The 24,836-nt window shown below is 36.4% G+C and overlaps 2 protein-coding genes across 7 annotated transcripts in view; one reads left to right on the top strand and one right to left on the bottom strand.

Moving 5' to 3' along the window:
* Nucleotides 1-6,088: 6,088 nt before the first annotated feature.
* Nucleotides 6,089-24,836, bottom strand: part of gabra5 (gamma-aminobutyric acid type A receptor subunit alpha5) — a 31,995-nt gene continuing 13,247 nt past the window's right edge. For all 5 annotated transcript variants that reach the window (XM_026213554.1, XM_026213552.1, XM_026213555.1 and 2 more), the window contains 5 exons: nt 22,794-22,876; nt 15,024-15,167; nt 11,980-12,132; nt 9,223-9,434; nt 6,089-7,409 (listed from right to left, as the gene is read on the bottom strand). In XM_026213554.1, coding sequence (XP_026069339.1) covers nt 7,116-7,409; nt 9,223-9,434; nt 11,980-12,132; nt 15,024-15,167; nt 22,794-22,876 — 886 coding nt within the window. In that variant the 3' untranslated portion in view covers nt 6,089-7,115. The remainder of the gene's footprint in view (nt 7,410-9,222; nt 9,435-11,979; nt 12,133-15,023; nt 15,168-22,793; nt 22,877-24,836) is intronic.
* Nucleotides 12,957-24,836, top strand: part of LOC113050526 (gamma-aminobutyric acid receptor subunit beta-3-like) — a 60,271-nt gene continuing 48,391 nt past the window's right edge. For both annotated transcript variants that reach the window (XM_026213550.1, XM_026213549.1), the window contains exon 1: nt 12,957-13,456. In XM_026213550.1, coding sequence (XP_026069335.1) covers nt 13,266-13,456 — 191 coding nt within the window. In that variant the 5' untranslated portion in view covers nt 12,957-13,265. The remainder of the gene's footprint in view (nt 13,457-24,836) is intronic.

The following is a 24,836-nucleotide window of genomic DNA, read 5'->3' as shown; positions in this document are numbered from 1 at the left end:
AAATAGTCTTGCGCACATAAATGGGTCACAAACACCTGTATTTAGCTCGTGTTGTGTTATAATGGATGTATTGTGTGCATTTATGGCAATAATTTATTTTAAAAAGCTCTTAAACAAGAATAAATTCGTTAGTTTTGAACTTGTGACACTGTGCGCGCTGATCGGAGGCAGTGATTTCAGAAAGGCAGCCGCGAATATTTCATTTTCACACAAACAGTTCAAAAACATCTTAATTTAGCTCTTGGTGTGCTCTAATTGGTGAATTGTGTGATATCGCTGCAATACTTTATTTTTAATAGCTATAAAACAAGAATAAACTCGTTTTTTCTGAGCTCATCATTCCACACGCTCCTGCTCAGAGCGGTGATTCATCTCTCGTGTTTCTCACGTATCACTGACCACACATCAATTATTAATGAGCCCTGATCTGATAATAATCATATATGTTGGTTTAGCTTGTCATTGTGAATTAAATCCAAGTATTTATTTGTATTTTAACCGATTTAAAATCGAAACCAAAAGACAGTCTCCTCCCTTTTTAAGTCCGGTAACTGCACCTGTAGGGGCGCTATTTCTCTCAGACAATGGAAGTCTAAGCACAACTCACTCAAACAGAGGGACAGAGTGATATGAGATGTCTGACAGTTTTTTAATTTTCTGTTATCCATACAGTGTTGTAAAGTCATGAAACTATGCATATTTACTCAGAATAACTTTTTTTCTGTATGAAAAAAGGTTTTGAAGTGTTTGGAATTTAAAAATGCAGGAAAATTAATAATTCCATCTTTATTGTCATTTTAAAAAATCACCACGACAAAACCATCCAAGCTATCCAAAACCCATTCACAATTTAAGTTCCTCAATGTTTTTTCAACATGTAGACCAAGTTTGGTGTGTATAGTGTTACTCTCCTCTGAGCAGTATGCATTAATTCACAGCTAAATGTAAAAAACAATCCACATTCAAATCAAAATAGCCGACTTCCTGTTGGTCGTAGCTGATGACTGTGAATTAGAAAGTTGTCCGTCTTGATAAGAACAATTTTTGTACTGAGTTTGGTGTCTGTAGCTAAAACTAACCCCCTCACTTTTGACAAAAGGTGGCGCTATAGAGTGCCTCTTCCACGCCCTCTTATGAACTTTTGCCAGTGTCTAGCTGTCACTAATACTGATATGTGTTCTGAGTTTGATGAAATTCTAAGCATGTTATATGCCTCAAAATCACCTGAGAAGTATTCCAGTTTGACATGTTGCCACGGCAACAATATTTTTAGATATCAATATCCCCCCAGCAGATTTATATCGGCTGTGTTTTAACATTATTCTGATGAAGTTTGAAGCAAATCGAGTAATAATAAGATGCTGAATTCAAATCATTTTGAAAATGACACACTTCCTTCTGCCAGTTGGTGGCGCTATAACTTTGACTCCTAATAGTCACATATATGCGATCGACATCATACAACGAATAATCTGATGAAGTTTGATTAAAATCAGGAAATGTATGTGGACGGTATTAGACACTTCCTGTTTCTCATTTCTCGCCATAATTTCAACGCCTCGCCACGAGCAAACCGTTCGAGATATCAAAAATCCCCTGGCAATTTTTCATCCCCAATGTCTTGAGATCATGTTGACCAAGTTTGGCGGCAATCGAGAAAAAAACCTATGACAAGTATTTCAAATTCCAGAGCATGCGCTTTTTACATAACTCTAAATAGCTGACTTCCTGTTGGGTGGAGCCTATGACATGCAATACGAAAGTTGTTCGGCACGATGAGATCTATATGTGTACTGAGTTTCATATGAATATGTGCAAGTATGTGTGAGCTATACATCAACATTTCTGACTGTGTTCCAGGGGGCGCCGTAGAGCCCCTGTGCCACGCCCGGGTCCCAGCCTCTGCAGGCTCCTAAAGGCCACAGATTCCAAAGTGTGCGCAAATTTTCAAGAGTTTTTGAGTATGTTAAGGACCCCAAAAGCCCCCACAACTTTGACGAAAAATTTGAATACTAAACCCTAAATAGCCAACTTCCTGTTGGGCGGAGCCTATGATATGCAATACAAAAGTTGTTTGGATTGATGAGATTTATATGTGTACCGAGTTTCATTCGTCTACGAGCAAGAATGTATGATATATGGCCCTCCATATTCCAGGGGGCGCTGTAGAGCCCCTGTGCCACGCCCGTGTATCAGTCTCTGCCCGGCCCTAATGGCCGCAGGTTCCAATCTGTGTGCCAATTTTCAAGACTTTTTAAGCACGTTAAGGGCCCCAAAAGCCCCCGAGACGTTGGAAAAAAATAATAATAATAATAATAATAATAATAATAAAAAATAATCCTAAGGAAAACAATAGGCCTCTCGCCCTTTGGGCTTGAGCCCTAATAAAAAACAAAGCAGATACAAGAGGGTCCTCGCACCTCGGTGCTCGGGCCCTAATTAGCGGGATCAAATAATAGGAGAGCCCCTCCTGCTCCTTGAAGTTGCGCTGCTTTCGTTTGCACCACCAGATACACATACTGACGTTCACACAGAGGCAGAGCGCAAACTTCCAAAGTGGACACCTTCAAACCCCTGCATCCGTTAGTTTCTGCAAATTACGTCATAAAAAAACAAAGTCTGTCTTCCCAGACGCTTCGGCGGAACTCGAGATCCTCTTCGGGTACATTTGGTATTTTCAGCGTCAGATTGCTTTGAGGACAGACATTAAATAGCCGCTGTTTACAGTATCGCTATCAGCTAGGTAAATGATTACCAAGCGCACACTGTTCGAAATGGAAATCGGTGCGTAATTGCTGTAATTACTTTGCACGTGCATTGATCGCTGCGCGATTAACAGCAAGATTTAGGGTGAAGTAAATGTCATCAACCAATTTGGAGTCGAATTGTTACAGGTTATTATCGAATCTGACTACATACATTCTGACGTTTTTAGCTTTAATACAAATACATTTTGCCATTTGCCGTACAGTATGATGTCATTCGTCAATCTTTTTTTTTTTGTCGGATTTACATAATAACTGCTGCTAATTTAACCTTCTATGCATACGTTGTCCTCTCATTGTGTCTGTATGTTAGCAGGTGCACATATGCAGTATAATATTTGAGAGACAGCGCCGACATTTATCACCACAGGCAGCTCCCAGTCGCCTACGCACTTTGGAAAAAAACACAAGCTCCTTTCTCTCTAGCTTTGCTCTGCGTGTTGTGAGCTTTTTCGTCTTAACTTCTCTCTAGAACAGGGCGTCTAACTCAAATCCTGGAGGGCCAGAGCCCTGCAGAGTTTTGTTCCAACCCTGCTCCGACACACAGGTAGTTTTCGAATAAGCCTGAAGGACTTGATTAGTTCGATCAAATGTGTTTAAATTAGGGTTGAATCCAGTAATTGAGTCCACTGTATGTGGTACTCTAAGCACGCCAAAGGCAAATCTACTTTGTCATTTTGGCTAAAATATAAATATAATAATAATATATTAATTACGAGTTAAATTAAAGTTGAAGTGTAGCTATTTTGTGACAAGCATTACCCAACGTAATTTATAAAATGGCGATTGTTTCAAACAGGTTTCCCAGTGCACTCCTTCGTCTTCCATTGTCCAGTCAAACAGATAGTTCCACCGCAAACGCACGGTTTTGGATCTATGACGTGCTTTGGGGAACAAATGTTTGATAGCACCAAAGCGTCATAGTGGTTACACTTATCTGAGAAAATCGCCTGAAATGTCTTAATTATTTAAATATAGAATATTATTTTTTTATAATAATAACTCACTTCATTTTTAATAACACATAAAACTACATGTCGACCTATTTAGCTTTGTTTTCAAGCATGGTGTCACCCCTTTTTGGCTTAGTGAGAGCATGAACTCGGCCAGTTCAAATGCATGATATACTATCCTCTTGTGGCTGATTACAGCAATGCAGATGGAACGTGCAATAGAGAAATCACAGCACATTCTAAACCAAATACAGTGAAAGAACGAAAAAGGAGTGCAGTTAAGCACAGGGTTAAGGATGTGACAAGAAAAATGCCGGCACTGTCAAACATTTTAACTTACTACAATTAAAAACATAATTTTTGATGTACAATCAAAGTGGAAACCCACCAGTAAAAAAAAAAAAAAAACGCTTTTTTAAGAGCACTTTGAATTAACAAATCAAGTTCAAATAAAAAAAAGTAAAATAAATCATTATAAATTATTGGGGGTTAAATGGATGGGATGGGGGGTGGGGGCTGTATATTATGGTAATAATGATGAAAATGTTAGTTTTTTTAATACTACACTTTTAAAACATTGTCAATTCTGACATCTCTGTGCTTAAATTGTGGGTGATCAGTACAATATCTGTCACATGGTTAGCTACCATCTTTGCGCAGTAGATTAAATCAAAATGACATAACCAAACAATTTTGATAATAAAATGCATTTTGAGCTTTAGGAGATGCAATTTTTGGCTTTTTCTTAATAACACAATGAATAGAACGGGGTAACTCTTCATGATACAAACAAAAATCTGTAATGACATATCTGAGTGACAGCTTCTAAACTGTACACTAGCGGAATTCCGGTCAAGCTCTCACTCCACCACTCAGGAGATTAAAGGTTTAAGGTCCATTGGCATGCTGTGCATTATTGTGTCAGGGATGAGTTTAGTATATTAGAGAGGTTTACACGCGCTTTACATGTATTAAAAAGAAGTCAAGTTTTTTCTCTAAACACACAATAAGAGAATGACATGTCAAATAAATGTCAATGTGACTGATACAAAATAACAACATACTTCAACATTAATATTGCATTAACATAAAGCATAATTAAGAACGTTGATAAATATGCAAATGCACAGAATACACAAACATTTAATTTGTATATTGTCACTTAACACAGCTGCCAAGTCTCCAGTAGTATATATATAATATCACACACATAATGAAAAATTATAGTTACTTGGTCACAGTGGTCCTAGTTTAATTCAACGCCATGTATAGGAGCACTGGTAGGAAAAGCAACTCAAGTGAAGCTAAATCCTTCACAAACAGATGTGGGCCAGATGTTGCCAGCGCACAGGACCAGAGGAAGGATTCCGTAGCCTCCCTGCTCCAGGAACTCTGGTCTTGATGTGTGCATGTGTGTTTGCTTGCATGCGTGTACGTGTGAGTGTGTGTTTTGTATAATCCCAGAAGTAATCCCAGGAAGAATCCTTCTTCCATTTACAGTAGCTTCTGCAGCAACCGTTTCATTAGGACAATATCTAAGCTTCACGTGCATGTGTTATTGCCACGAGCCTGTGAAAAGCAGCAATGAACCCGTACTCGTTCCTTTAAATGAGCTCATCTGTGTGTAAATGTGATGCATTTCAGCAATGTCTTTTGAGCAACTCAAACAGAAGTAATCAGAACTTGGTCAAGAAACATATCAGGCAGAATTTATTGCTTCAGACATGTATGCTTTGAGAAACAGCTGTACATTTCTGGAAACATCCATTGTAGTAAAAGGGCACATTACTGACTTTCTTGAACTCTTTTAATGATTCATTCTCTTATAGGCTTTTATTATTCTCTTATAGAGTGGTGTACAGAGGAGCTTAATGGCTCTTGTAGTTGGCCTCTTAATGAGCTATACATTATCTGTAGGATCACTTAGTTCTTTGTGCCATCTCACTTTCACCTAACAAGTTCAGAATAGAATGTTTACAGGATAAAAACCGAATCTTTCTGAGTCACACTTTTGGACTATCTGTTCGCTCTTCCAATTCATTTCCCAAATAAGTAGCCATGCATTTTGGTTGAAGAGATGGCATTATGATGTGATGTTATTTTACCAATTTTAACATGTCTGACTGTAGCAGGTTCCATGTTTCTACTGTGCAGTTGTACAGTAAAATATAGAATATGTCTGTCTTTTCTTGTCTTTAGAATCTGAATGTTTCTTTCATTTTGTTTACCTGATCATTTCACATTAGTCTACATGGTAGCGCAAAGAAAATATCACTAGGTGACAACATTTAAGGCTGTTTCTGACTTGTTCCAACCTCGAAAACGCACTGACCAATTTACAACACAGACAAAAACAAAAAAATAAGAAAATGTCTGTCGCATAAACAGCATGAAAAGCCCATGTAAAAACCATTAACTGTAAAGGAATACCACATTCTGTCAAAGCCTACAATATTTAACAATAAAATCTGCGTTTTCATCATCATTCATGTCACATTGGCTGCACATCAGAGTAGTGTATCAGAACAATTTTTAGCTCTTCCTCACTTATGTTAAGCCACGTCTACGCTAAAAGCAAAGCATACACAAGCTATGTACAAATGATTCGAAAATCTTAGCTGCAACCCAACCTTGTTCACCTTGCAGGGTATCTTGGTCTAAAGTGTGAAAAGCTGCCTAAGGTGCACAATTCTATTTAGCTACTTCAAAAAAGCTTAGAAAAAAATGACAAACAAAAGTGAAATCAGTAATTGCGATACATTCCCGAGCACTCGTATGAAGTAATCCCTCTGAAGGCAACATTTTTAGCATGGCTAAAAACTTAGCTTAGCATCTGATTACTCCACTGATGCTAAAGACAAAGAAGAGAATAAACAAAGAAGAGAAGCCTGAAATCCATTAATACAAAGCAAGGGTTTCATTATAAGCAATTACCCATTACAACATAGTAGAAAATGGTTTTTGCATAGCATTTGGCCTTGCTGTACTTCTTTTCATAAATGTTTTTTATTCTGCGATAAATGCTGATGCCAAATGCATTCATTTTTGTTCACATCCCTTGGAAAATTTTCATGGCTGAAATGGAAGCTTGTGTGGTGCTCAATTCATTGTAAGTTGAATGCAATAACCAGTGGAAACCAGAGAAATATAAAGTAGGAAGTCAAGGCAGATATGGCAATTATATTCCCATAGAGCTTTGAATCTATCATGCAATTTTTGAAATCAGGAAGAAAATTCAACAGGAGCACTCCTCTTATAGAATAGCAAAGTGAGAGGTGCAGTAAGTAAGTGCTCGGCATCGTTTTTTTGCAAGATCAGCTTGTCGTCGAGTATTGAAGTGAAGAAGAAAAAGAGGTTGTGAAAGGAATGTCGCAGTGGCATAGGGGCTTTGCGTGGGCTAAACCGCTCCTGTAATCACTGGTTCCCTGTTGAGATATGTGGCCCAGTAGACCAAGTTGAAAGTCCCAAAGAGGACCGGGAACACTATCCGAGACATCTTGTCAATTTTGCTGACACTGTTGTAAGTCTTTTTGGGGTCGATTGCAGGCTTAGCCTCAGCGCTCTTCAGCTGGACTGTGGTGCTGTTAGAGATGGTTGAGATAGCTGCATCCTTCGTGATGTTGGGGGTGAAGTTAACTCCAGACAAACAGGCATTGTTTGGCTTTTTGGAGAGTGCCAGTGGGTCTTTTTTCTGTAGTTGAGAAAGAAGAAGACATTGTTACCTTGTCACTGTCAGATTCTAAACAAGATTGTTATTGTAAGAAGTAAGCTGCCAAACCTCTGTTTAGAGAACCCAGATAATGAACCAGTTTGAAGGTCGTAACCTTCTAATTAAAGGTGAAATACAGTCATGGTTAACAGCTAGTCTGGTTACTGAGTCTGAACATTAAACAATGGCCTCTGCAGGGCCAGCAGAAGAGATTAATTAATAAAGTGACAGTATAATAATGGAGCAGTCAAGACTGTGGTTCAGACAGAGTGGAAAAATCTAAAAATCCTGCTTTATTGCTTTTATGTTCCGGTACTTTCAGGTGGGCAGAGGAAATCTGTCACCATGCCAGTCTGTGGGGGTGGCAGACAAAAGGTTCTGAGTTGCATCTTGCCCCCTCATTTTTCCACAATTCATCTTTGCTTTAAAGGATAGAGCTTTCAAGTCTAAAAGGGGGTGCAAAGGCATCATTAAAATAGTCCATACAAGTCTATGCACTGTATAAGTCTTGAGTTATTAGAAAGGATTGAGAAATACCCAAATTAAAGTTCATGAGAGTCATAGAGATGTTTGATTTGCAAATGAGTCATGAGCCATTTGATCCGACTCACAATTCCCAAAAATATCTTATTTGGAATAGAGTTTAAACCATATATATATATATATATATAACTGGATCGCTCATCGCGTTCTAAACTGCCAACAGACAGTGAAGCCACCGGAAGTTTTCGATCCGCCATCTTACTTATCCCTACCGGCAGAGAGCACCATTGAGTTACATTCAAACCGCTGTCCTAAAATAACTCAATTTGAAGCAAATCAGTCAAAAGGGATTCATTTTTATGTTATGTGTATATAAATTCATATTTACTTCCGATGTTATCTGCAGTGTTTACGGTCTTTTGGGGCAGTATAAGCGATATATTTAAATCATTTAGGTGGGTGTGTCTGCAGCGCACTGACGACACAGGTAACTGATCCAACACAAATTATAGCCTATATCTTTATGAAAATAATTTTCAAGGAAATATTAAACATGAACGTAGTATCGGAAATGTATTTGAATATATTACAATGAATAATACAATTATGTTGTATTAAAAAAAAAAAAAAGTGGGACCCGCGGGTTGGAAAAAAAAGCCGACCCACGCATCACTGCCCCACAGCATGAGCTCAAGGTTTTAGAAAGACTACTTAGCAGGAGAAGTGAAATAAGTTGTTGTTTGATAAAAAAAGGGGGTGACATTTAAGAAAGCTGTGCTGGAGGTCTAGATCTGACCTTCAGAGGTCTGACTGCAGAGCCTTTACTAACAAACTCACCACAGTGACATTGACAGCTCTTTGAATTCTGTTTGTCTACTGCGAATGAAAAATTACCACCTGGGTGAAAATGGATCTTGCATAAGCAGAAACCTGGCATTTACATGTTCATCAAACAAGCAGCTTTCAGAAATCTCAATGAAGTGGCCGGTCTGAAGGGCATTTTGAGTAAAGGCTAAATATTACTCTTATAGAATTTCAAAATGTGACATCCATCAGCAGCTAACACAAATACATCTCATCTAATAAAGCAGTTGACATACGAGTTAGTGTCACCATCTGAAATGTTGTAACTGAGCACTCTCAAGCTGTCCTGGTGTCTCCAAACAATTAGAAAAAGCATATTATATAGTCGCAGTGTATTGTAACCTTAACGTCAAACGGAACTGTCATGTTATGCAACTTCACTCAACAAAGCCTCTTTCTGAGTTGAACATCACATATGCACAAACGCATGAAAACAAACTAAACTTACTTTAGGCTGCTGAGCCTCCAAGGCCTTCTTTCCATCCCATGCCCAGCTGCGTTTGGTGAAGTAGTTGACTGTGGCAAACTCGATAAGCGCTGAGAACACAAAGGCATAGCAAACAGCGATGAACCAATCCATTGCAGTGGCATATGCTACTTTGGGAAGAGAGTTGCGGGCGCTGATGCTGAGGGTGGTCATGGTCAACACTGTGGTCACACCTGTGGAGGATCAAACACATAGATATTTCGAATATTATAAGATCTCTAAAGCAAAATAAATAAATCAATACACTACCGGTCAAAAGTTTGGAATGATTCAGATTTTTTAATAATAAAGTCTCCTGTCCTCACAAAGGGTGCATTTATTTGATCAGAAATACAGTAAAAACTGTAATATTGTGAAATATTTGTACAATTTAAAATAACTTTCTATTTTAACCTATTCATGTGATGGCAAAGTTTAATTTTCAGCAGCAATTACTCCAGTCAATACGTTTATTCAGCAAGAACATATTTAATTGATCAAAAGTGACAGTAAAACAACACTGGTAATAAGAACCATTATTAATAATTGAGTAAAAAAAAAAAAAAACATATAAATGATTTCTGAAGGATTATGTGACACTGAAGACTGAAATAATAACTATTGAAAATTCAATCACAAGAATAAATTCCTTTTTAATATACAGTAATATTAAAATAAGACAGTTATTTTAAATTGCAATACTGTTGTCATAACAAATGCAGCCTTGTGAGTGAAAGATACCTTTTTTTATCTTAATATCTTTATTATTTCAAATAATAATATATAAAAACTTTTGATAGACAGTATTAATGAAAAATATAATAGAGATTATAATGTAAATCCTTTAAGTTTGCCTCTTTGTAAGACACTATAAATCAAACAACATGCTTAAGTAACAAAATACATTTATTTTTCAAATGTATAGGAGTAACATTATAATTTCATCTGCAAAATATACAGACTTATAATGCTTATAAAATAAAATGATTTATATGCCAAAAACAATCACAGCAATCCATCCAAAAATTTCTGTAGCAGCACAGTCATTTTGTGAATGCTGTTACCAGTGAGCAGGGAAATTCTGTCTTTCATCCAAAATAGTTCTTTTAATATTTAAAATGCTTTGCATGAATAAAATATTGGTTCATGAATCATAAACTCATCTTAACAACAAAACAAAGCATACCAGCTGGGAATTATGACATTAAGATCCTTTCAATCCCAGAAATACAGTCTACTTTCTATCAAAGAAAAAACTTTATAGAAGGTAGCAATGAAGGATCAAACACAGAAGCAATGCAGTTCAGATATAAATGTGTTTATATCTAACATACCCCTCAGAATGACAGTATTGTTAAAATTCCTTATGCAAAGCCTCTGAGAATAGTTCTTGAAAAGCGTCTGAGGAGCGGAGGTGTGCTGTCCCTGTCAGAGGGAGATCAGATTGCCCCAGGCAGTGGTCACAGAGACCTTTAGACATATATTAGTATGGTACTACAGTCCCTCTCCGGGATTTCTCAGCCTCGGGCTATGCAAATAAAAAACTGTTACATGTGCTATATCAGCAAGTGAGTCTTTGAGCCTCCGTTCATGGATATTTGTATATTTATGTGTGTGAGAAAACATTCTGTTTGATGTAGCCTTTGTTGGGCAGTCCTAGAGATGTTTTTTGCGTGGGCGCATATTCCTTGTGGACTGTCTGCTCAGTTTGTTGATTATTGCCAAGATACAATGCAAGGCTCCAGAACTGAATAGGAACGGCGGTGTGAATTCCAAAACAGTCATCCGAGTGGATTAGCTCTTCATTCCTTCTGATTGCATCAGTCAATTCTGATTTCCATTTTGATGAGAATTATCGATGTTCAAAGCAAAACATTAAGTGAAAGACCAAAAGGAGCAAGAGATAAGAATCCATACATGCTTGGTGAGTGAAAACAGAATATAGCTATATCAAATCCTTTGCATACAATCAGACCTTGAAGAGTAAATATCTGATGCTGATGAGTTTTTAAAGGTGCAAGCAGTCTATAATAACTGGAGAATGCTATTAGCTTTAGCATTAGCATGATGTAGTTATGGCATTAACCAGAAGGGGCTAATGCAGCCATGCTAAACAGTGTTGTTAATTCTGCCTAAAACTACCGATACTGTTTTTGGTAATTTTAATAAATCTTAAATGAGAATTAGAAATGTTCCCTTGCCAACTAACTGAAATAAAATTGTAGTAGTAAAATTACGAAAACTGACACAAAATTTAAGCTATATATAAAAAAAAAAAAAAAAAAAACTAAATACAAAAAATTAAATCTACATCAAAACTGAAAATATAAAAATAAATGTTAATTCAGACCAATAATTATAAATATTATAAAATTATATAAATAAAACTCGGAGTGTGTGTTTGTGTGTGTGAGAAACCTGAATAGTCACGGACTCATGGGGACTTTTGTCACCGTGGGGACCTAACTTGAGGTCCCCATGCCGAAAAAAAACGTGTAAAGGTTACATAATTAGTATTTTGAAAATGTAAAAATGCAGAAAGTTTTCTGTGAGGGATAGTTTTAGGTGTAGGGTTGGTGTAGGGTGATAGAAAATACAGTTTGTACAGTAAAAAACCATTACGCCTATGGAGAGTCCAAACAAGGATAGTAAACCAGATGTGTGTGTTTTGTGTGTGTGTGTGTGTGTGTGTGTGTAAAACCCTAATTACCAAAAAAAGAAAAAAAAGATTACACTAACCAAAGACAGTCCTGGCAGGGACAGATTCACGGTTGAGCCAGAATGAGACTTGGGACAGAATGACAGTCATGAAGCAGGGCATGTAGGTCTGAATCACAAAGTAACCGATCTTCCTCTTCAGGTAGAAATGGGCCATCATGACTGTGTATTGACCTGCAGGGGGAAAAATAAAACAGAAGAATGAAATGAGACAAAGGACGAGAATAGAAAACAGTGATGGAAAAATAAGGAAGAGAAGAAACAAAGGGACTAAGAGAGGGAGGGATAGAGTGTGATTAAATTCTTGTGGGATAAGTGCAAACCAGCTGAAAGGTTTAAAGAGAAAATGAGAGAGAGAGAGAGTGAGAGAGAGAGAGAGAGAGAGAGAGGGGTGGTGAGAAACAAGTCAAGAGAAGAAAGAAACATAATAATATGGGAAAAATCAAAACAAATGTGAGGTGATGTGATTATGGAATTTTCCAACAGTAGCCTGCTGTCATTATTCTTTCAAAGTAAAGGGAAACACCTTGACTTCCTAGTTTGTGGTTTCTTGAATATCTCTCTAATGTCTGACTACAAAGATGATTTTATGTTATTTAAGTGATAGAGTAAAACTTAAATTAAGAAATGAAAACTGCATAAATCATCAGAATGGAAAAGATTGAATCATCTAAACGAAAGTGACATATATTATATGTTTAAATCACACTGCACTGGAATATGAAGTAAATCATTAACTGGAATAGAAGAGAATACAGAGTGAAAAAAAAAACATTATATATCCTGTTAACCAAGTGTAGATTGAATTTAAAGCTTTTTAAAAAAAAAATCTTTTTGAGCCACACAGTCTGATAAACTATAGAAAATCCACTGATGACTGCTGCTTTCTCCTGGCAAAATCGGATTTTTGTGTCCCACTAATCCCTCGTCACAATCTGCATCCTGCAGGCTTCTCTCTCTCTCTCTCTCTCTCTCTCTCTCTATCTCACACACACACACACACACAATCTCTTCTGAGTCTCACTCTTTCAATAGTTCCATCCATTCTGTCAGGCCAGGCCATCCGCGTTTAGGATATACTCTTTCACGGAGTGAAGGAAAAAAGGGGGGCAAAAGCAGAGCAAAACTTGAAAATCTAGTCAGGATCAGAGGGGACATATCAAGTGGATCCGATGAAGAGGACGACAAGCTGTTGAGCCTTGGAAGTTAAGGATAAGTCTGAACATCGTGAGGGCCCGGAGGGGAAAGATGTCCTCGTCACGAAGGGCTCGTCCCATCCCCTTTGTCTCACTCGCCCCTTTATTTCAATGACCGAGAAGAAAGCACAACTGGCAGTTCTCCATTTAAGATATTCCCCCTTGGATGTGCCCTTCAGGGTGGGACTGATTCTGAGCGCAGCAAACATGCGACTGTGGTGGATTTTACTGCTAAGCTTTTGGAGTGTTTATGGAGAACTCCCATTCATAGCAGAGAACAACGCTGCCATGCTAGTCAACTGGTGAGTGGTCTGGTTTTTTTTTTTTTTTACACAAATAGCACAGCTTTGAATGTCGTCAGAAACGGATGAGCACCTGAGGGGGGTCAGCTTCTAAATCAATTTGAAACCGTTGGGAAGGGCAGGTGCTATTTTCTGGATGGGTGTTCTTATTAATAAAAGGTGACAGGTTATCTGGATGTCTTTACAGTGCGGGCTAAGTGATTGAATGTTGACATTTCCACTGGAGATAATTTTACCCTGTTTGGCAGACTCCAGAAGGTCTTTTTTCCCCCTTTCTTTCTTCTCCACTGGGTTTTCTATTTTTAACTTTGTAAAGAGGTTTGCACCTCAGATTAGCAGCAGTGATGGCCAGCTGACCTTTGTCCTGCAAGTCAGCCAAGGCTAAAATCGGAAGACAGGGGAAGACAGGTTATGAAGTCCTGCCAAAAAAAAAAAAGAAAAGAAATTCCATGGCCTCAGAGCTCGTTTCTAAGTGTTTCTGGCCACCTGATGACAGCTGGCGAACTTTGATGTGTAAATCAATGGCAGTGAGACAGAGAGATGGGTCAGCAGGGTTTAAATCATGACGTGGTAAGCGTAGTTGATAATATCTGCCTAGCTCATGATCAGAGCATGATAATGTCTTATTGAATATGAGTGTATGCCAGCTCAGGACGGTTAACCATATATGTACATCCATAAAGGCAGAACAAGGGGAAGCCCCCAACCCCACCCCCCTGACATGATTACAAAGCTAGAGGCAGAAATTATATGAGTGTATTACCAGTCATCTTTACATAACCGAATTGACAGATGCCACCTAGGCCCCCTTCTCCCCCTTGCTCGTCTCCCATGTGTCTCTTTCCGGCTTGAGCCAATGTTGGCTGACCGATGTCACATGGTAAAAGCACAACTGATGGGGAAGCACGAGGATTAACCCTCCACACCCAATGGCTCAGGATAAGTGTTGTTTTCTCCCCTCCCTCTCTCTCTATCTCTCTCTCTCATCTTCATCTCTTCCTGTACTCTTGCTGGTCCTAGAGACAGCTGGCCGTGAGTGGGAGGTGTACTCAAATCCTCATCCCTCATTTGCCATCCAGACTGATTCGGAAAAGCTATAATCACAGAAGGACTATCGCTTTATTTAATAGAAAAGACGTCACATGGTGTAAGAAAATGAAACTGAAATGGTGTGATGCAACACATCCTGTTCCTGAAAAGAATGCATTAGATGCAACAGGTTAGAAGGAGGGATGAATGCTCAAAGAATAAATATGATTTACTAGCAAGAAAATAAGGAATGTACATAATATACATAAAATTATTCCATCAATACATATATCAAAAAAAAAATTGGTTGTATATAAAACCAATAATAATATGCTAAGAAGAAATACAGACTACAAAATAAAATACAGCTCCATTGCCAGTAAGTATTGTTTATGGGCATTAATTTTTTTCGGTTCAGGCCGGTACTACAAAATGTTTTGGACCCTTGTCCTAACTAAGTTGAGTCACAGATCTTACACCAAATGACTGACTGACACTCACCACAATGAATGAGATTAGGTCAGAGAAAGTGGTTTACCTCTACTTGTGCTGATATCTTCCGTACCAACAGTGTGACCAATCAGATGGTACTGGTTGAGACGTGACCCTTCCTCTGCCACAACCACAGACATGCCAGGGCCTTTGGTCCACTTATAAACCACTTCTGAGATAGGGTAGGCATCTGGAAAAACACAGAGTAGTTTATACTTATTGTGCAATGATGACAGTTATCAACTAGACACCACGAGTACCTGGAAGATTAGTTCAAATTAAATGTAATCTGTTTAGTCCCGTCTTTGAATAAGGTTCAAACTCTTGATTGCACAGTCATTGTCAGTTGACTACATTGCGATTTACATGCAGGCAATGTTAATTTCTCAGATTTAGGAGGTAAACCTGACAATCATGGGAAAATATCAGCTTCTTTTATTAACAGAGAACATCTTTTTTCTGACTCTGCTAAGTGTAGAGCTGGGGTAATACATTTAATCATCTGCAAATGTGTTGAAAAATAGGATCAGATCATGAGGGTTAAAAAAATATATTTTCATAGACACCTGCACCAGAGGAACACCTCGATAAAGTGACACAACCTCAAGAGAGAGCAAGTCTTTGGATATGTTAAAAAGTGTAACCTCTGTATAGTTATCCTGCAAAAAAAAAAGCTATAGTGTGTGTTATAAAAAAAAACGGCCACTCCTTTTAAAACACTGATCCACAAAAACCTATTTTTTTATTGACATTTTATTTTATAATTCATTATATTTATTTTTATTTTATATTTATGTGTTTCTGTTATATTATTTTTTTATGTATATTTATTTATTTTACTAACTGTAATCAACTCATATTCAACACGATGTGAAACCAAATTTTCACTAGATGCTTGTTTCACATAAAATAGCTGCAGCTTTACAGTTTCTTAACACTCCATTTTTTCCCTTCCGTGACATTCAGTCTTGAAGCAAAACATTAATCCTGCCACTCTCATGCCGCATATCTCCATCAAAATTAAAATTGACTTCAACCATCTAGACTGAGGGATTATTCTGTCAACAATCTGCACACACAGACGTTCGTAGCCTTAGATACCCCTAGCAAATTCCTGCAAAGTAATTCACAAATGTTCAGTCTCAGCACCCCCACTCCTCTATTCTTCCCCTGACAAGGAAAATCAAACTTGCTGTCCACTTTTGGGAAGTATTCAAACACAGTTCAGTTATGGTGGGGCTTGGGTAACCCCATAGTTAACATTGTACTTTTACCAAAAAACTTTGTCAAATTGCCTTGGATGGTCACAGAAAAGGCTCTTGCGTGTTGAAATGCTGTAATAAAATAAGCTATTATGTAAGGCATCATAGGCAAATAGCATCTAGGCCATTCTCAAAGACACTTCTCAGAATGGACAGTCCACTTGAGGACAAGTCCACACATTACCTGTTAAGACTCTATAGTGCACCAGCCAAATGAGATTGTAAAGGTAATACTGAGTGCTGGGATAGAGAGCATAGTTAGGTAGTTAGTTCAAAGTGCTAAGTCCTATAATGTTCTATTTTTAACTACAGCATTTTATACAATATGCAACACTTTTGGGACAATTTTTACGGTCAACTATAGAAAGTCCTATAAACAGTGAGTTTTATTCATGAGATATACACAGAATTATTTAATATTTATACATTTTTTTGCTTAAATAGGTCGATTTACACACACATGGCTTTAAATAAAATGTACAATAAAAAAAGAAAAAAAAAGAAATTATGTAAAAAAAAAAATTTTTATTTTTTATAGAAATGAATCAATCTCTCTGTATGTTTAATTGTAAAACATCTTCCTCTGGTATTTTCATGTTAATTGTTTTGTTACTATTGTGATAATTTCCTATGTTTCTCTAAACATTGAAAAATCAAGTCCGTCTGAGCTGATATCAAGTCTGTATTCTGTGTTATCTCCCTTTCTGACACACAAAAACAGAGCACATTACTGCTGTCATCATTATTGTGGATATATGGTATGAACCTTTACCTACTGTGTGTGTGACATTTCAGATGTTTTGAGAAGCCTGAACAAAACCTGAAACTCTTTTTTAAGGGTTAGATATCAGTTCTCCTAAGCACAGTGTTTCAAATGGAAATTATGGTATAATTATAAACTACAGTAATGAACAACATTTGTATGAGGAAAATACAGATTTTGTTTGTTTATATTATACCCAGAGCACTGTGGGAGAAGTTATTCTTACTTTTTTTTTTATAATGTGGTCTGTAGACATTAAGGAAACAGCATTTGATAAACCAAAGGAAGTGAAAAGGTCTAGCTAACAGAGGACAAAATATTTCTAAGGTCATGGGTGAAGACTTGAGGGAAACAAACGTAGCTCTTCATTACGACAGGGTCACCACAGCCCAAAGAGAAAACAGCCTGTAGAATAACCTTCTTACTCACACACGACTGAAACGCTTTCCAGTAAAAGGAATTTGTTCAGTGTGGATTAACTTGACAGAATGTGCGTGCATATACAGGTTTGGCTATACTCGAGAGAGCCAACATTTTGGGAAATGTCCTCAAAAATAGAGGGAAACGTCAAAAACCCACAAAGTAGTCCTCACTTGATGAGATGTCCTCATTATTACAATGAAACCAGCATGTGTGTGTGTGTGCTTATTTGTGGTCAGGAATGTTAGTTTTTTTGCTGATTATTTTATTCCAAGTCTAAATCAATTTTATTTTATTATTCATTTCAGTTTTCATTTTGTTTGTGCATCTCATTTACAATCCACTCTTGTTTTTAATGTAATATTGAATGTCTTTCAGCATATCAAATCAATAACAATTTAAAGTAACTTAAAGCACTGAAGTAGCCAAAAATGTGACAATCAAAAATTACATGGGTAAATTAATCAAATAAAATAAAAATATTCCTCTACAGATTTTACCACAAAAATGTAATATAAACTTCATTTATAAAAAGAAATAACAAAAACAGCACTCCCTCCTTTTTTAACAAACACCCACACCTTTCAACCTGTCCCTATAAATCCTGTATTTCTTAACACTGAGATTATGAGGCTTGGCTGCCCTAAGGTGACCCTAATACACTATACATCAGCTGGTGACATCTTTAGCCATTTGCTAAGCAGGTTGAGAAGCAAACACCGTATTCTTAATGATGCAGGATATGTTTGTAATTATAAGGTTTTGTTGCTGAAATGCTGTTTATATATATATATATATATATATATATATATATATATATATATATATATATATATATATATATATATATATATATATATATATATATTAGTGGTGGGCATAGATTATTTTTTTTAATCTAGATTAATCTCACTGTGATCTTGAAATTAATCTAGATTAAAATGGCTCATTCGAATTGCCGTAGCTGGGGTCAGCGGGGTCCCGGTGAAGGTGGTACCAGTGGACCCTGTCTGAAATTGTTTAATTTGTATTTTTGTTTATTTTTATTTATTTTTGGTATTTACACAATGTTTAAGTTTTTTTTTTCAAGTTTGTAGGCGTCAAGGTACAGAAACCAAATAATTAAATCTAAAATAGCACTGGATAGCCTTCAATGTAAAAATGAAATATACAATCAAACCTACATTTATTCAGACACATTTCTCATATTATTACAGTTTCGCTATATATATCAAAAATTATATCTGGTGTCTGAATAATTTTTGGTTTGACTGTTAAAACTACAAAGTAATCCAATCAAGAGCAGTGAGCGATTTTCATTTTCTTGGATTAACATTACAGCAGCCTGCAGCTAAATTAGGCGCAGTCACTTTAAGAGACGATGAACGCATCAAATATAATACACATACCATTTTTTTCTCAACTGTTTACTTTCACTTAAGAAATAACTGACAGTTTTTTCGAGCATAATTTCCAAGGTGGATATTTTGACATATTTTATATGTATTTGTCGGCACAAGAGCAAAAATAAGCAAATTCGATTTTCAAGTGTTTTGCGACGCCTTTCTCTATGTGAGCCCTGAACACCAGAAAGCCGCGAGTACTGAATTGGGCTCTTTCACATCTTATTGCTTGTTCAAACTACAATTTGTATTTGTTCGTTCAGGTAAATGAGGGACTTCAAGGAGAACTTTGCAGAAGAGAGCTCGGTACAGTGTCGCTGTCCGTGATACGCATCTCTCTCTCTCTCTCTCTCTCTCTCTCTCTCTCCGCACCGAACACAGCGCTAGTAACCTGCTACTTTGTTCAGCTTTTCCGTGTCTTGTGTTTGGATGCTTTAATTTTTAAATCGACAGGTGGTAAGGCTTAAAAACATGTGAAAAAGATAAGCTTTCGTGACGATGTGCAGCAGTGACCCGTCAACTGTCCTGAGCATCTTTTTAGGCTGGCCTCAGCCAGTCGGTTATATAAAATATCAAGGTGAAAGTCATGATAGCTTGCTTAGTATAGACCCAGCTCCCAACCCAACTTTGAGAATAGATTAACGGCGATATTTTTTTTATCGCCCGGTAAGAGTCTCGGCCCACCGATAATGGCCCACCACTAATATATATATATATATATATATATATATATATATATATATATATATATATATATACCTGTACCTTGCCTATACCTGTAACTCAAGACATTATTTTGTTGACCTACCTCTATAGTATATCCTCCATTGCTGACCTATTCCTTATCTTATTTCTCCCTCAAAACTCTCTGGGAAGAGATATATTGGATTAATCTGAACCAAAATATGATTCACCATTGGGGACCTTTACAAGGTTGAATCATCTCACAGTAATTTTTGGTCTATATAATCTTTTAAGATGAATCTGCTGGCACAATAACCCAAATACTGTACTGCAGTACAGAAAGTGTTAAATATACACAACTATACTGGTACGAATGTCATCTAATAAAACTTAATGGACATGGCAAAAAGTAGATATAAAAAAAGATATACAGATTGAAGAATATGTAGTAAAAGATAGAGAGAAAAAAAATCAACTGTTTATTTAGAAAACCTACAGAGCTTTTCACTCAACAGTCTCTACATCTAAACTAATATAAGAATTAACATGTAAACCAAATTATTTAATCTCTATTTATTAATTTGGCAAGTAATCTTGTAATAACTGGGTTAATGTTCTGTACAGTCAGACATACAGTAGAGTTCAAAACTCCTAGACACTCTCTCAGTCTCTCTCTTCTCACATAATAAAATCATTTCAACTCAAATCAATATTTCATGTCCGGCCATGCAATAAGTGGGATAATGTACTGTACAGTCAGCTGATCTTAACAGCAACAAAAAACCCTCTCAGGGTGATGATACAAGACGCTCAGCTTCACACCAGGGACTATTTTTTGATAATGCCCGGATGACTTTACATTAACCATGAAGTTTGTACCTCAGTGTGCTTAGTCCATAGCTGAATATGTATATTGTGTCTGTGGAGATTAACCACAAGAAAGATTGTCTGTGTCTCTCTGAAGAGAGATACATAACGCAAACAATAGTTTTACAACTCCTTACTGCTGTCGTTTACACAGACGCCATTGCGTTTCTAAGGCATTTTGGTTGAGATGATGTTTAAAACCAGGCGTCTGTCACTGTTATCCAACCAGCCAAACAAAAGCTGCTAAGTGCAGACAGAATTTATATAACCCTTTACATAACAGAGCACAATACTTCAAGTAAACACATTTGTTGTGTGATTTATAAGTTAAATAATTCTCTGCTGCCTGTATATAGAGTAACTCATGCAAGGGAAATGGTGTTAAACACTCTAAGTTTATAAGTGCATTTGAGCCCTAATAAAGGCTACATTTTCAATTACCACCTGACAATGAATAATTAATAACTGAGGCATTTGAGATAGCTTACAGGGTGTTCTGAATCTTAAGTAGAATGTAAAATAAAATAAATAAATAAATAAAAATGCTGAACATTACTAATTAAACAGAATGACTAAATGACATTACTGTGCAGGGTAGTTCATGTTTATTAAACCCGTACTACTCATTTGTGAAGATCGTGCTCGACCTTCATCAAATATTTGCAGCAGTTTAAATAGTTCTCGCTTCTATAATAAAATAGGTCATTTATGAACAGATCAATGAGAGGGGGAAAAATGTAAAATGCTAAATCAAGTAAATTTTGTTTGATATGCTATTGTCCATAAGGAAGATCTGAACAAAACAAGAAAAAAAAAAACTGCCGCACTTAAGGCAGTGGCAGAACTGACAATAAGAGACCTTTTGTAAGCCCTGTAACTACTAAGCCTTGTTACTATTGTTATTAAAATATTTTCAGTATACCAAACAAAACAAAAAAGGAGAGTGTTTTTAAGAGCACAATTTTTATTTTATGTTAAATTGAGCTAGTGTGGCTGGTTTAACATTAGTTTCAAGGATTGTCCACATCAATTTGGATTCAGGACAAACCTCACTGTCTACTACAGTTTTACTAAAGTGATTAGATTTTACACTGTACTTCCAACTATGTTGATGCTCTAATTTAAAAATCCATCCAATCACACTGGGAAGCCTATGAGATTCCCAAAAGCACTGATTCAAACTCATTTTAGGTCACAGGCCAGATTAGATTAAACGTCAATTTATGCTGGCCGATTATTTTATTTTATTTTTATTTTAGTTAAATTTTGATGTATTCATTGACAGAGTAAGCACGATACATGTTTTTTTTTTAACATTTGATGTCTAAGAGCAATTTTCACAAACTATTATAAACACATACACAATTAATAATTAGAAATATTAATTACCACATGCAGAATAAAAAAAATAAAAAAGATGACAGCAGTATCATTTCAGTGTCACTGAGATAGCATTTATTTATATTTTGAACTAGTTTTTATTTTTATATTATGTTTTCATTTTCATTTTAGCTGAACTTTTATTCATTTTGTTGTGTTTTTGTAATTTTTATTACAGTAGTTTTATTAACTCCGGCAGTTTTACTTTTAGTTATTTAAGTACCATTTTAGTATCATGTTAATCTAAATGAAAATGAGAAGCATTGCATTGGCAGCTAGCTGAAATAAAACAAGTTTCCTATTTATTTATTTTTATTTTTTTACTTCAGTTAGTAAAACTAGTAAGTTTAGAACTTAAGGTCATGAGGGATTTTACTGTGCAGCTACAAAAATAAAACCGATCAAACATTCAGATATGCATGATCCTGAAACACCAGTGACACCCCTCCTAAACACTGTCTGTCATGGTTTCTGCTCGATCCCAACCCAAAGGCTCTCCGTGCACAGCCCTATTCTGTAATTCCCCGAACATCAAAGAAACCTGAGCCCATCTCAGGTCATTCCTGGCTTCTTAGCACCAAAAAGCCTTCCCTTTGTGTGCGTGAGCGCGGGAGGGTTGGCAGGACACCTTCCTACTAATCCGGTCCTCAAGTCACCCTCCTCTCTGCAAGCACCAGGTGATAATCTTAATCCTACTCTTGGACAGGATGCCACTTGATGATAGGACTAAATCGTACTCATTATGTGTTCAGACATACCCTAAACACCAGTCACTCAAGCTGTTTCTATACAATTTTCAAAAAGTGTGGTAGATTTTGCAATCTTATACTTGAATCTTGTTTACCTAAATTAGAGGTATCGTTCAATGCATTTACTTAATAAAATGGATGTAATCTTGCAATTTGAGTACTGACTATATACTTCCTCAGAGGGATTCTTTTATGATTTCTTGGAATCTGCTGAAGCATGTACAGTAAGTTTTTGGGGGGAATGACAAATGCTCTTCATTCAGAATAAGACATAGACTATAGACTTACAGCTGCCAAATTTGAGTGGGCAGGCATGAGCATCCATAGGAAAATCCTCCAACTGCATGGGACACTCCGCTGATATGGTCAATCTGAAGAGAGAAAAAATTCAATTTAAATATGATTAAATCTAAATCAATATCTTCTAAATATCAGTTTTTGGTATAAACATGTTTTAAGTCATCATCAACTTAGTGACAATCATCACTGGAACAGCAGCTGTAGCTGATTGTAATTCCATCAACGTTCAATGTCTCATTGAAAATCTTCCTAATGCAGCTATAGGCCTGAATAACGTGCGAATATTTATAGTAAGACTGAGCTTGTGTGTAGCGTTCTTAAATGTATGTATAGACCAAGGGTGCCATCGTGTGCCAGAAGTAGGAATGCTGCCAAATCGGTAAAGTAAATGACTGCTTATTTTGGCTTTAAGCACAAACAAGTCTATGTTAACAAGCCTATAACTTCATGAATAAATACAAATGCCATTCCCTATTTAATATTCAGTTTCGCATTCCAATGCATTTTAAATGCTCAAGCTGCATACAGAAGGATTACAAAAGATCTCTTTTGAACTGGCATCGCCACCTATTGGAATATTTGAAAACTACAAGCAACAACATAATTTGTGCTGTTACTACATTTATTGCCATCACAAACTAGTGATGTCTGATTCAGTTTTGAACTAAATTAAGTGCATAAATTAGATAAACTAAAATTACATATAATTATGTTGTTGTTGTTGTTGCTTTTTTATGGAATGAACCATTTTCACATTTCAGGGGTTCTCAAAAGTGGAAGTTTAGTTGTAGTGATGAACAGAAAAACAAAAACAAAACAAAAAACTTTTTTTGTGTTATCATTTTCCCCAACAGCATAAAAGAAATTTAATTTAAAAATCCACCTTAGTATTTCCATAACTTTCCAAAAGAGGGGGAAAAATAATGAGATTGATTCAAATTAGCTTCCACTCCCTCAGCCTTTGTATTAGAAACACCCATGCAGCAGTGTTAACTAGTTTTATGTAATGTAATGCCATTGGCATGAGGTATTAAAACAAAATAGATTGTTATAAATGAACAGATGACATAAAGACATAAAAAAGATGACATAAAAAAACTTACAGTTTACAATGATTTACTAGATTTACATTTTTCAATGTCAGTCAATCAAAGATAGTTTTTGTTTTTTTACTTTATTTTTATTTTGTGTGTGTGTAATGTGATTTGTACTTGTGAACTTACAAAAAATGTAATTAAAGGAATTACATTTATTGTGAAAAGTTATATAAAAAATATTAATGTTTCATGTGTACATCTAACATTATTCTAACAGCAGTTTAATATGTGTGTGTGTGTGTGTGTGTGTGTGTGTGTGTGTGGTGGGGGGGGGTGAATTACAAGTTTCCTTTATTCCTAAAAGTTTAAAGCCCCCTGATGTAGAGAACACTGCATTGGCTCTGCAGTGGCTGAATCCTAGCTATCCTGTAGCCCCCTCTAGTGGACCACTTATGATACACAGCTTTTTAATAAACCATATTAAATTATTTTATAACCATATGATTTCCTGAAAAGATTTAAGGCTAAACACATTAAATGTGATGGAGATGGTTTTTGCAGCTGGACAACATCAATTCATTCTATTTGAAAAAGTGCAACGGAATCTGATTGCTGGATGTTATATATAGAGTATATAAGTGATCTCATCTAACATGACATTAGAAATATGAAATGGAAGTAGCATCATATTATTATTGTCAATCTTGTCAAACGGCCAAAAGGTTTCAGGCACTTGCCATTACAAAGAAGTCATACATTCAAAAAACACGGCCATGAGATTTACAATGTCTGGTTGCATAAAGTCTATTTAAATCAATGTTCAAAGTCTGCAGCTAAAGCAAAAATCAGCTAGGCTATTTACAGTAGCAAAGCAAATATACGAGATCAAGTCTGATCATAGCTAGCATTACCATTATGGCTACAGGATGGCTGAAATACTTTACTGCCCTGTAGCCATTAAACCCTTCCCTCAACATCCCTGCTAGAGCCTATT

Source organism: Carassius auratus, chromosome 31 (genome assembly GCF_003368295.1).
Source record: "Carassius auratus strain Wakin chromosome 31, ASM336829v1, whole genome shotgun sequence".
Classification (NCBI taxonomy): Eukaryota; Metazoa; Chordata; class Actinopteri; order Cypriniformes; family Cyprinidae; genus Carassius; species Carassius auratus.
This window is presented reverse-complemented; position numbering and strand designations above follow the sequence as displayed.